The sequence below is a fragment of the Urocampus carinirostris genome, chromosome 11 (genome assembly GCF_059441175.1).
Source record: "Urocampus carinirostris isolate Australia breed hairy pipefish chromosome 11, RoL_Ucar_1.0, whole genome shotgun sequence".
NCBI lineage: Eukaryota > Metazoa > Chordata > Actinopteri > Syngnathiformes > Syngnathidae > Urocampus > Urocampus carinirostris.
This window is the reverse complement of record NC_142359.1, coordinates 22,993,511-23,007,346: the sequence shown is the minus strand read 5'-3', so window position 1 is coordinate 23,007,346 and position 13,836 is coordinate 22,993,511. Positions and strand designations below refer to the sequence as shown.

At 39.3% G+C, this 13,836-nt stretch overlaps 1 protein-coding gene across 2 annotated transcripts; it reads left to right on the top strand.

Moving 5' to 3' along the window:
• The first annotated feature begins 1,008 nt into the window (after positions 1–1,008).
• Positions 1,009–11,846, top strand: tmem19 (transmembrane protein 19). 2 transcript variants are annotated; one of them, XM_088348462.1, is made up of 9 exons: positions 1,009–1,294; positions 2,067–2,231; positions 3,517–3,670; positions 6,715–6,828; positions 6,901–7,038; positions 7,100–7,176; positions 8,269–8,446; positions 8,518–8,727; positions 11,541–11,846. In XM_088348462.1, exons 3-9 carry the CDS (start codon positions 3,517–3,519, stop codon positions 11,699–11,701), a joined length of 1,032 nt encoding a protein of 343 aa, XP_088204588.1. In that variant the 5' UTR covers positions 1,009–1,294; positions 2,067–2,231; the 3' UTR covers positions 11,702–11,846. The 2 variants fall into 2 exon arrangements, with proteins under 2 accessions (XP_088204588.1, XP_088204587.1); XM_088348461.1 differs by lacking the exons at positions 1,009–1,294; positions 2,067–2,231 and adding an exon at positions 2,736–2,951.
• Positions 11,847–13,836: the final 1,990 nt, after the last annotated feature.

Below are 13,836 nucleotides of genomic sequence, written 5' to 3'. Positions count from 1 at the left end.
ACTACGAAAATACTACGGACATACAACAAAAAATCTACTATCCTAATACAACAAAAATACTACCGAAATATTAAAATTTCACTACTATGGAAAAACTAACAAGAAAACTACTGCAGAAATAATAGAAAAACAACTACAGTAATACTACAAAAAAATACTCAACTTAAACAAAAATACTGAAAAAATACTTTTAAAATAGATGAACTAATAGATAAACGCTTGAAGACTAAATATCAAATGAATTGCTTAAAATAGGGACCTTATATATTATTTTGCTTTAATTGTGATCGTTTCAAAACCAATTTGATGAGACTAATCTAGTTCAAAAGAACTATACCATGTAAATGTCTGCATGTATATTTATTTCCAAATTTTAAAATTGGCCCATTAGCCCCAAACCAAATCGATATTTTTTTCTTTTTTTTTTCTTTTATTGTTATAAAAATCCCAAGGGAACTTCCTCGCTTCAGAGATTGTTTCTGTCGTGTAGTCTTGAGACCTGGATGTTGATTTGAACACGCAGAAGAGATAAAAGCGAGATAAAAGCGTATCGGCCTTCAATATGTAAAATCTTTTTATGAAATTGTCCCTATATTTGTCCCAGTTGTGGGTTTGCGGATATCTCCTGGACAATATAGTATCATCCACTCACTTGCATATGTTTCTAATCTAAATGGTAAGGTCACTTAACAGAGGTTGTGCAAGGTGTCTTGATTTGTGTCTTTATGATTGAAGGGAACAGTTTATCGTGAACTAAGTCGTGTGCATCAGAAGGCACAGAAATATGTATTTGATGCACAAGCAGCTCTGTTACAATATAAATTTCCCCCATGAAATAGCACATCACATTTTTGTCATGATTACTCATTACACTCACCTGTGCCCGCTCGTTTGGCGCTAGCTGCTGCTGGTTATCTGACTGGTTCCCCTTCCTATTTAAGCTCAGTGCTTTCACTCGCCCGTGATCAGTCTGTTAGCGAACCTCTGTTTACACAAGGCAAGCATTTTTTACTCTGACTCCCGTCGGTCACGTTTTATCACCCGTTTTCCACTTGTACGTTCTTAATTTCCCCGTTTGTCTCTGGCTACGACCCATTTTTTGACCCCGACCACATTCTGATCTCCCGTCCCGGCTAACGACCTGTTTTTTCCGTTTAACCACGCTACGATCTCCCGCTCCGGAAGATCCACTTCCGCATTCAGAACACGCTCAAATCCCGTGAGAGGCTTGCTTCCCGCGTCCAACGAGCACCAGATCGCTGGCACTGACTTTCCTCTATATTTCAATAAACTTGTGAGTAACATTCCGCATCAGGGTCCTCATTCTGTTCTGGTCTTGACAATTTTGGGTTTATTTTTGAGTTGAAGAGGGTCAAACGGATAAAAGGCCTTTTCATTCCATTTCATGAAGAAAGATACTTTAGAATTAAAGACACTGCCTCACTTATATTTGATAGATTTTAGAGTAGTATGCTGTTTTTTTTTTAATTATTCTATCAATTTGTGTATTTGGTTCATGGGAGCACCTCAATTTTATGTTGCCACCAATACTCTGATTATAAAGCTGTGAGAAACGCGCATCACTAATATGCAATTCAGACCGAAAGCACAACAAATTTCGTTAAGGCATGAAACCACATTACATAGTCACAGTAAAAAAATTGAGAGTTTAAAGAAGTTCAAGAATGTCCCACATTTGCATGCATTTGCGCTAGAATGGAGCCACATTCGTGCATGGAAAATAGCTCCTATTTTCTTATGGCTTTGACAGTTTTCTGCTACGGAGTGCGGAGACAAAGGCAAATGTTGACCTAATTCAATTTTAACTGATTTGGAAATTATAATAGTGGACGAACTCAAGCACTTCGCTTTACAGATCAATGTTGTGGATGAAAAACGAATAATTTCTCTTAAATTAGAAGATTAACTGTTCCATGGCGTAGGGATGGATATTTCACCTCATCAACTTTATTGACATTTTAATGGAGAGTCCACTGGTTCTTTTGTTTTTGGGTGACATGAAGTAGGATGGGCTTATCAACTGCACGGACCAATTTGCATTCCAGCTTCAAGAGGAGGAGTACCGTACATCTGACCAACAAACTGCACTTAAAGGACACGAGGAAATAGGAGAGATCATCTGTTTTAACATTTTGCAGACAACTGAAGCAATCAAACCTGGAAAAGTAACACTGAGCTATTCTAGGACTTTGAAATATCCACAACCAAAGGTATTTATATATTTTCATGAGATACCTTAAATATTTGTGTTTGTTTGTTTCCCACCCAGACATTAATTTAAAGTTAAGATACACTACAGATAAGAATTTAACAACGAACTATTTCACGCACATAAATACTTTTGAAGGAAGGCATGGTAAATATTTCAAACTAAATACTATGATTTTTTTTAGTAAAACTGCACATTAATTGTAAACGTTTTATAAACAGTCAATTGCAAGATAAACCACAATACTGTACTGTAAATCTGTACTTTATTATGCGTGCAATGACGCCTGACCTGTGTCTACTAGTATAGTGAAATAAAAATAATTACAAAAAAATTCTACTGGATAATTAACATATAGAATGTGTTGAAATTTTTGAAAATATAGGTATAAGTGTAAGGGTGAATATAATTAATATAATTCATTTGAAACGTAATACGCTTATGTGTCTTTAAAAACTAAGATTTCGTTTATTGTATCAGAGGAAGTCCCGCCCCTTTACTTCCGGTGAGGAGTGGAGAGAAGCAGTGTATCTCCTGACAGCTGTTTGGGGTCCCTTTTTTTAATTCTTTTTTTTTTTTTTTAGATTTTTTTATGAGACATTGGCAACTCCTTTTTTTCTCGTTGTTATTCAAGCACACGAGGAATACATACAAAAAAAAATTCTACCCTTATGCTTTTGTCGAGGGCAAATAAAGGTGATGATGAATCCTATCAAGTTGGGTGAGTGAACAAACCGCTCATTGTTTACAGGGTAATGTTCGATATTACTCTTGACATTGTAGTCGATTGAACTTCATATCTGCGCTGTAGACATCTAGGGATTCATTTAACTCTGACAATGCAAACGGATCGTGGTAACAATACGTGTGTGCCATGTTGGTACAAAAACATGTAAAACATATGCAGTGAAACATTCTTAACATCCTCCCTAAAAGGTAAAAGAAAACAAAAACAAGTCAGACGGGAGCAGAATAACCCAAATGTAGAAAATTCAAGCCCTGCAGTGCATAAAAAGAATCAGTTATGGTCAGTCATGGGGAGGGGTTCTGCAACAGAGTCAATGGTCGAACAAAACTTGTATTTGTCATCATAATTTGGTATTTCTAACACTATTTTTGTTGCTTTAGGATTCATTTTGTTAAAAAGTATTATCCTGACATCCTATCAACCAGATGTAGATCAAATTTATTCGATCGAGTTTATACAAGCTGTGTTTTCTGTGTGTGATTCTTTTCCTTCTGCCTGTTTTGACTGGTTAATAACATTTTCCTTTTTTTGTCTTAAGATGCAGAGCACAGTGTACGAGATGAGTTTTGAGGTAGACAGAATTCCCGTTAAAGACACCTTGAAAATGATGAGCGATATGATCCTGCTTTGCGCCACTTTGGCACTTTCTCTTTTCTTTTGGACGCTTTCCCTCACCCTCAGCGCATATTCAGGTAAGTTGCCAGCTCATGCCCGTGATTACCGTACACTCGAATGCCTTCTAAGTTCATGCTGATCAGCAATTGTAGCAATCCTTTAGTTTCTCTTGCTGTCGGATTTCAAAAGCGCAAATATATTGGTCACGCCGTGGTGTTGAAGGGAATTCATTGATCGTCCATGAATAAAGAGCTTTTGAGACGCCTGCCCACAGACGCCGAATGAAAAAAAGAAAATTTGAACCACCAACCCTGTCATTCGACACGATGGGCTGGGCTCATTGCTTTTCTACGAAATATAGATGGTCAGGTCACATGAACCAAAAAGTTCTGTTCCGTAAGTGTGCTTAGGACAAACTCCAATTGGACGCATACAGTGAGAGTTATGAAAAAGTAGATGAAATATAAAATTAGCAATGGCCGAGTGCTGACATTTATGATGAAGTTTGGGATTTGGGTCAGCTGAATGTCACAATATTCACCGGCCTCTTGTGGCTGATACTAAAACCTGGAACACGGTATTTGCAATTTTTAAGGTTTTAAGGACACAGTCTGTATTATGATGTTATTTATCTCTTTAAAATGATCCGTCATTATGGATTTTGGTGGTGGGGGAAAGGGTACATATTATTACCAAAACATTTTAGTAATATTACTTTTATTAGGGGCAGCATGGCGGCGCAGTTCTGAGGTCATGAGATCGAACCTCCTGTGTGGAGTTAGCATGTTCTCCCCGTGCTTGCGTGGATTTTCTCCGTGCACTCCGGTTTCCTCCCACATTCCAAAAACACGCACGTCAGGTTATTGGCTGGTCCAAATTGTCCCTAATGAGCGAGCGACTTGTCTGTCCCTGTGTGCCCTGCGACTGGCTGGCAGTTCAGGGTGTCCACTGCCCAAAGATAGCTAGGATGGGCTGCAGCACCCCCGCGACCCTAATGAGGATAAGCTGTGCAGATAATGGATGGATACTTTTATTAGTATCAGTGGCTACTTTGTGTCGCAGACTCACTCTTTGAAGTCTGAAAAAAAGTGGTTTAGACCGTCCCTAAATGAAATTCAGTTCCAGCCCAGTTACAATGAATATTCGACATCTACAATCAATTAGGAATGCACAATAATTATCAGATTGATATTTATCACACTGAGATTGGAAATAAAGGTCATGATTATCAGTCCGCTGACAAAATAGTGACTCGACAAAATATCACGCTAGAGCCTGCACTATTTTTCAAAGACTTGTACACCAGAGCTGTGTAAGGTTCAGAAATGTGAACAAAAATAAAGACAATCATACAAATACTAATGATTATATACGGTATTTATGTTTTACAATATATTTAACATTCGGAATTATAAAATTAATCATTAAAATGAGCAAAACATTTTCATATGGCAGATTATTTTCCTCATTTTAAGAATTTTTATACTAAAGTCAGAAAATACTTTATCTTATTATACTTAATAAATAAGAAAACTGATGGCAATTTGACAAGCATTCTTAATTGGCATAGCAATGAAAAACATTGCGTGACAGCAGTAAATTTACTTCATGAATTACTAGATAAATTGACACTTGACTATAAATGGACTGTTGCGATTATACAGTCAAAGAGTTAAATGAAATGACCATCCAGATTTTATTGTAATTTTCAATGAAGGGTAGTTAAAATAATGCAACATATCAAGAAATTCCATGAAAATGCTTTAACCCCTTAACGTTACTGTAAAGTTTGCCTAAAATCCCAATCCAAGATATACCGAAAGTAAATTGAATGCTGCTATTGATGGGCGGTTTTGGTTTCTTTTGAAAGTTAAGACTCTAAATAATCACCCTAAGTCCATCAAATGCTTGCAGATGAGTGTAGCGTGGGCATCTCAGCTGGAAAACAAGTGATACGACAGCCTGAAGCCTTACTTGGCACCTTGTCAAATTTAATCACAAACTGAAAAACTAAATATTGTATTTCACACATTTTCCTAATGGTAGGCCATGGCCATTCTAAAAGTGGCCATTTGGTTTACATCAGTACATCACTTAAACTTTTGCAACTGTGTATTTTACTTTGGTATATTTTTCAGACATTTTGAAAGAGTTGTTAATGTTTGACTTTTCTTTCCAAAAGTCAGTTAATGGTTGTGCACTCTTGCGTGTAATAATGATGTGTAAAATGAATCAAGAATAGCGTTGCACACTTTGCTATTGGGGTTTTAATTTTTATACAAAGTGAATGTCTGCGCAAAGTTCTGTTCATAATTTAATTGGCTATCCAATGTGTCAATCATCATTTGTATTCTACGACTGGCTGAAGATATTTTGAGCTAAAGGAGGCGATCTCCCTTTTATCAAACAAACCCTTATTGGCTAATGCGGACAGTGGATCTTGAATAAAAGGCTGCTATTGGCCGAGAGTGGTGTCAATCAAAACGGTCGTATTAAAAAAAAAAAATACGAGTCTGTTCATTTGTATATAGAAATTATGTGTAAAAACAAACGGATTACAACAATGATTACAACAATGAACTTTCAACGATGCAAAAATGCTCTTAGGTGGATTCTTTTGATCTGTCGGCATTATCGTGTGTTCTGGAGTAAATATTTTACACGGTTGGATTCACTGGATGGTCCTGGAGGGAATGACTCAATTTTTGATAAATATCAACTCATCAGCTAAATTCTTCGGGAACTTTTAAGTCAGCTATCACGGTTTTATAGTTTTCAGATATCTTGTTTGATGTGTCTGTGATGAGTACATTTTGAAATGGTCGTCATATCTTGAATTCCAAAGGTTTAAGCTTTCCAATAATATGTGGCATGGCAATCGGAACATTAAGGGGTTGAAACTCATTACTCTTTTACGGGATTGACGGGCCAGATGTATCTCTGGGCATTATCTTAACCTGGTTGTTAGCCTGGTCCGGTTTAAGTTTAACCTGCTTTCATGCAACTGATTTTAGGCTAAACTCAGACAAGATAATAAACATATCCCAACTTAACCCCTTATCTTGGTTTCTTGCAATTGTCCTTTGGGTTCACTAACTTTATGTGTGTGTGTTTGACACAGGGTCGCTGCAGCCCGTGTCGCCATGGCGATGGCTCTTCTCCATCCTGGTCCCGGTGGTTCTGACCCTCAGAGCGCTGAAGAGACGCAGCCTGGATCTTTCGGGGGCGATGGGAGGTATGCAGTCTTTTCGATTTAAAGGACATAACGGGTTTCTAAGCTCTTGATCTTCTGGAATCTCCTCATCAGCACTTTTTGTGGGATTCGTCCTGACTATGGCCAACTTCAGCTTCTTCTCATCCTTGCTGGCCTTCTTTGTCACCTCGTCCAGACTAACTCGTTGGGGCGCGGCCAAAAAAAAGAAAATTGATGCAGACTTCAAAGAAGGTGGGAAATACCCGCTAGTGTGCCGGGTGGAAGTTTTTCATGTGGGTTGTGTTTGTACCAGGCGGCCAGCGAAACTGGGTGCAGGTATTCTGTAACGGCGGCGTTCCCTCACAGTTGGCGTTGCTCTACATGATCGAGGTGAGCATTAAAAATAAATTTATATCTTCAGAACATTCTAATTGTCATGTACAGTGCCTTGGAAATTATCTAAATTCAGCTTTTAATTGTCTTTGTTTTGAATAAAAATGATAGTGATAGCAAAACTTGAACTCAATTTATCGGGATTGAGAAAATTTGATATTTTAATAAATAAAAAGTAATCATTAACTCATTCATTTCTTCAGTTTTAGATGTTCTTGGTGTTTATTCTTTCACTGCCATTGACAGCTGTAGACATCAACAGTAAATTACTTAGTTTTGGTCAGCCTAAAACACTTAAGTGTTGATTTTTGGGAGACTTTTATTCTGGTAGATGGTCAAAATGTCTGTCATATTTTGAACTAAATTATCATGAAATTGTATTATTCATTATTATATTATAATCAAGTACAGGGGTATCCAACCTTTTTCAAGCCGAGAGCTACTTTTTGTTACTTAATCACCCCAAAAGGGCGCCCAGTTTGAAATGCATTTCTAAAATATCATCATGTTATTGTTATGTTGTTATGATATTACCAGGATAATTATTGGAGGGAGGGTTAAATAGACTCGGTCAACAACTAAAATAAATAATGGTACCAGGAAATCACAATGAACCAGAACTGGTTAGCTATTTTCAGAACAAGTCTATGGACTTTTTCTGTGCCCTGATTTTGGAGGCTACCTGGTGCCCTTGGGCACCATTTTGGAGACCCCTGGTGTATATTATTTGGACAGTGACATTTCAACCTTAGGCTTTTATTTCACTGTTGGAAGAAAAAAAACAGATTTGTTATCCGGGCGGCAGTGACTCAGGAGGTAAAGAGCTATTCTTGGGATCAAGAGATTGCAGGTTCGAATCCTGCCTCCTCCTTGTTACATGTCCAAGTGTCCCTGAGTAAGACACTGAACCCCTAATGCCCCCAATAAGCAGGTTAGCGCCTTACATGGCTGCACGGCCGCTATTGGCAAATGTGAAGCACACAGTAAAGCGCTTTGGGAAGTCTTGACTTGAAAAGCGCTATATAAATGCAGATCATTTCATTTCATCATTCCACGATGATAATAAGTATACGTTTTGTGGTGTGGCAGGTGGGTCCAGGAGAGATTCCCATTGACTTCAGCCGGCAGTACACGGCATCGTGGATGTGCCTGTCGTTGCTGGGGGCGCTAGCGTGCAGCACGGGCGACACTTGGGCCTCCGAAGTGGGACCCGTCCTCAGCCGCTCGCGGCCCAGGCTCATCACAACCTGGCAGGAAGTCCCTGAAGGTCAGAACACAACAAGCGTGAACGCAAATCTGAATGTGTTGACTTATCGTGTGGACTCGAACCTGTGCAAGGAACCAACGGAGGTGTGACTCAAGTGGGCCTGTTGGCGAGTTTTCTGGGTGGTCTGGCGGTGGGAGCGGCGTACTTGGTTTCACAAGTGATGTGCATTACTGACCTGCAGCTAAGCGCTCCCCAGTGGCCAGTGGTGCTGTATGGGGGTGCTGCCGGCTTGCTGGGATCCCTTCTTGACTCCCTCCTTGGAGCCAGCATGCAGTACTCAGGTATGGAAGTGTGCCATCTGGAGTGGTGGACATGTTAAAGAAACAGTAATTACTTACTTGTCACCACATTTTCCACACTACAAGGCGCAACCCCCAAAAATAGTCTAGTATATTTTTCATAAATAAGTTAAATTGGTCTATAAAGCGCATGAATTAGAGTCTACAATATAAGCTACTGTGTTTACTGTACATGTCAAAGCAATGCATTAATAAATGCCGCCCTCCAAAGTTGCAAAATATTGTATGCAATGGGATTCTATCCCGATTTGTGGTGGTAAGAGCATCAACGCACCACCACGAGTGGTGCAGATGACATAGAAAATGGTACTACAGGTTGTCCCATTATTTCACTCAATTTTTCTCTCGGTGCCATTGAGACTGATTTGCATAGTGCATTCTGATGGGTTGAACCGTCTTTCCACTTCTTCACTCGTATGTCAATAACCCCTTGATTTAACATGTAAGCGCGTGTAAAATACTTTCTGTTTTGTCCATTCTCTAACATTTGTTGGTGAAGAAGTGGAGAGACTGTTAAATCAATCAGAATGCACTATGCAAATCAGTGTTCCTGGCACCGTAAGTAAAAATACTGTGATAATGAGATGAGGTTTACTGCCTTGATGCTTGCCATTTGTAAAGTGTCAGTCCTCTCACTGCCATTTGTCGTGTTCGATTCCCATTGCATACAGTAGTTTGTAATTGAGGTTAGTGATATATATCAATATGATCAATGAATGCACATAATCAAATATGGTAATATACTGAAAAGCAATGTATGGTATCACATACTCATAACGACTGTTAACTATTGTGTTTTGTGGTATATAGGATGCACTTCCAAATTTCTGCTGAATCATTTTTTTAAAGTATGCCTTATGTGTGCACATCATTGTCTGAAAAATATGGTACTCATTTAAAATGTAACTTAGTTACCACCCAGATTACTTACAGCAAAAAGTAACCCGATACTCCCAAACTAACTACCGTATTTTCCGGATTATAAGTCTATTTTTTTCATATTGTGCAGGGGGTTTGGATATATACTCCGGACAGACTTATAGTCTGAAAAATACGGTAGCTTAAAATTATTGAAGATAAAAATGCTTTAGAATAGATATCTCATCTCATCTCATTAGCCGTACCGCTTATCCTCATTAGGGTCGCGGGGGGACACCCTGAACTGGTTGCCAGCCAATCGCAGGGCACACGGGGACAGACAACTCACTCGCTCATTCACACCTAGGGACAATTTTGGACCGGCCAATTCACCTGAAATGTATGTTTTTGGAAAGTGGGAGGAAACCGGAGTGCCCGGAGGAAACCCACGCAAGCACGGGGAGAACATACAAACTCCGCACAGTAAGTCTGTAGCTGGATTTGAACCCACACAGGAGGTTCCCATGACATGAACTGTGCCGCACAAGCGCTAACCACTGCGCCACCGTGCTGCCCTTAGAATAGATATGTAATAAAATAGATTGAAGAAAACACATGCACCAACCTGTGGAATCAACGAACCATTCCTATTTCTTGGCGTATGCAAACTGAAGAGCTTGCAAACAAACACTTAGCCGAGCCACTCCATATCCTTTTTGTCTCTGAGTTTCAAACAGCTTGAAGATCTCCCTCTCCTTTTCTAGTTACTGTAAAAGACGTTTTCTTTTTTCCTACAAGTATGGTGAATTGCAAAAATACATTTACAAATCCATCCAACCATTTTCTGCACCACTTATCCTCACTAGGGTTCCGGGGAGGGCTGGACCCATCTTTGGGCAATGGGCATGGGACACCCTGAACTGGTTCGCTGGGCACACAGAGACAGACAACTCACTTGCTAATTCACACCAGCCAATTAACCCGATATGCCTGTTTTGGCACTGTGGGAGGAAACCGGAGTGCCCGGTGGAAACCCACCCGGGGAGAACCTGCAAAAACCACGCTATGGAGGCAGCGGTAGCTGGAATTGAACCTGGATCTCCACACCGCGGGGCTGAGCGCTAACCACCTATCCGCTGTGCTGCCCTTAATTTCACATATAAAAAGACAAAAATCAGCACACTTGTACTGTAAATTCTGTGCTTACATTCGTCCTACTGATTGAGTTGGTTTGTTGGTCCTGTGTAAGCAGCACCACCCTGCCCACGCACTGCCTACCATTCGCTACTGGGGACACACAATCAAATATTCGCATATACGCTAACCCCTTGATTTGAGTATTTTATTTTATATACAAATTGGACTTGAATGCAAGTATATACGGTTGGAAGAATATCTTCATGAGAAGTTCAACGCTCTCGTAATCTGTGCTTGAGCTGGCACCTCCATAACTGTATTTGGTTGTACTTTTTAGGTAGATATAAACCCGACCTATCCATTGTTACTGTTTTTTATTTGAAATTAGTCATTTTCAGTTGTCATAGAACATCGCAAATCAATGTCTGCTTTTAATGAGTAACGATATATAAATTATTGATTTACTAAATTTCATAAATAACACGCTTACCTGTCAACCTGTACGGTTTTGCCGTACAAAGTACGTTTTTTATGCATTTTAAGACGAGTACGACGTTAAAGGAAATCTGTACGGAAAAACGCAAATTTGTCAATCGCATACGTCTGCCGCCTGGGGATTTCCCATTATGTATCATTCCGGAAAAAAAAAATGGTGTACGATTATTTTGTATTTTGTACGGGAAAATATGACAGTTTGTACGGGCATGGAGCCCTGGAGGTTGACAGGTATGAACAGGTTTCAGTACTCGTTACAGAGGAGCTCGTAATAAAAATTCCTAATTGTACCCGTGTCCCGTCAGGTTTCGAGCCCAGCATAGGCAAAGTTGTGAGCCACGAGTCGCCCACCTCACATTGGATCAGCGGTAAGCCCATCCTGGACAACAACGCCGTAAATCTCTTCTCGTCCATCCTAGTAGCGCTCGTCCTGCCCGGGATGGCCTGGAGCTTGTGGCCGCACTAGATAGACATTTTGTTGACAACAATCTCATTGGAAGAAAAGAAAAACGTCTTCTAGTCCCCAGGCAGTGACAGGGTAAAGAGAAATTTATTTTTAAGAAATGTATTTGTGTTTTTTGTGTTTAAAATAAAACGAAACATTATTCGTGTGGGAGTGTATTTCCTCTATAAGTAAATAGTTTAGTGGATAAAATCTAGACCCAGGTAGACCACCATCAAATACATTAAGGGTCATTGTGATTTCCTAGTATATTTGATTTCTAGCAGGCATGTTTAGTTGTTGACTGAACCGTTTTTAAATGTCATTACTACCACCTGTTAATAACATAGTAATAACATATTTACCGTATTTTGAAAATGCATAGCAAACTGGTAGCCACTCATGCTAATTAGTAACAAAAAATAGTTCTCTGCTACGGCTAGTGTACGTAACTTCAAAAAATTCTTACTTATGGCTGTCATCTTCTGCCTGAAAGTATCATTCCAGCCTCTTTCAAGCTGCTTGTTTGGCGCATGCATGTATGCGTCTCTCTTATAGGCTTTTAATCTTTTTTAGGGTTTGGGTTGGCGTTTGAACTGTATTCGATACGGACCTTTTCTTACTTCCACCATTTTCATCCTTGAATAAAAGAAAACTTTGGGCAGATCACTCTCCTCCCCTCATCTCTCACACTTCCTTTCCTCCAGCCTAATGCGGTGTGTTCGCAAAAACACTGATGATAAAGATTAAAGAAGATAGGCGTGGTAAAAAATATATACAAAGGCTCTTTTAACTCAGTTGGGTATTGTTACACACTTGATCGAGATAATGTTTAGTTTTGAACTTTTTAAGGACACCTCAAACTACATAACCCACTGTTACAAAGCAGTGGTTTTAATCCCACACTGTATCTCCAATGCATCTCCAGAATATAAAAAATAAACATGCTCATTTAATATCAAAAGCGGCAGGCTTAAAGCAAGAAATCGGATCGTTAAAGCAGTTTATTCACGCACAGAGACTTAGTCTCGGTTCATAGTAAAATACTAGTCAGGAGTCAAGATTTTTTGGAGTCGTTTGAATTTGAAAGTGATATTTTCTCAAACAGTCGGTGTTTTTCAGGGGCAACACATACAAAACAATGATTTCTCGATATAGGCAGGGACACGTCTTCTCTGTCCATGCCAAAACTACGCCGACCAAGTCCACAAACCAGTGTCTTGATTGCGACACAATGTGATACACTTTTTGGATGTCTAGTACAGAAAAGTTTATTTTTTTGTATTTATTATTATTCAGCGAGTATCAACCATCAACATGATGTCTACCGGAAATCATTTTGTCAAGCGAAGCTATCGACGTGACTCGTCGCCTTCGATCGGCGCGGGTTTTTAGACCCAACTGCTGTGTTGGGAGTCATTAGGTGACCAAACCCCCCAATTCCAACCCTTAATGCCGAGCGCCAAGCAGGGAGGCAATAGGTACCAATGTCGTAAGTCTTAGGTATGTTAATGTTTTAAACTTCTTTACCAGATCATCGCATCGCTATGAGAAACCTCCTCAGTTGTAAATTGCAAAATGTTATATGTGCCCGATAGTTTTCTCCTCTCTTCCTCAGCATCTGTATACTTATTCATGTGTGAGTCAAGCTCTAGTCCACTACTTGTTGGGGACATGTTTACATAAGATTTAGTTATTGTAAAATCACGTATACAAACAATTCGATTTTGTGTGTGCATATTTTCCCTATAGAAAATACAGACTTAAAATAGCTACCTGTAGCAGTCTTCAGTCATGTTTATTTGTATAGCCCTTAATCACAAAGTCGCAAAGGGCTGCACAGACTACAGATTATTGCAAACCAGAGACTATTATTACACCCTCCCCTGATCTAAAACCTACACGAGGGCAAGGAAAAACTCAAAAACCTCAACATGAGGAAAATGAAGAAACCTTGAGAAGGGACCGCATGAGGTAATCCCCCTTCCAGGATGACCAGGCTGCAATGGATGTTCCAATAACAAATAATACACAGATATTGTCAACATAAAATATAGGTTATACATATACTATAGAATAAGTGTGTTTTAAGCCTAGATTTAAACAGTTCCACTGAGGTTGCAGATCAGGAGAACAATTCTATCAGAAAACAGAGTTAT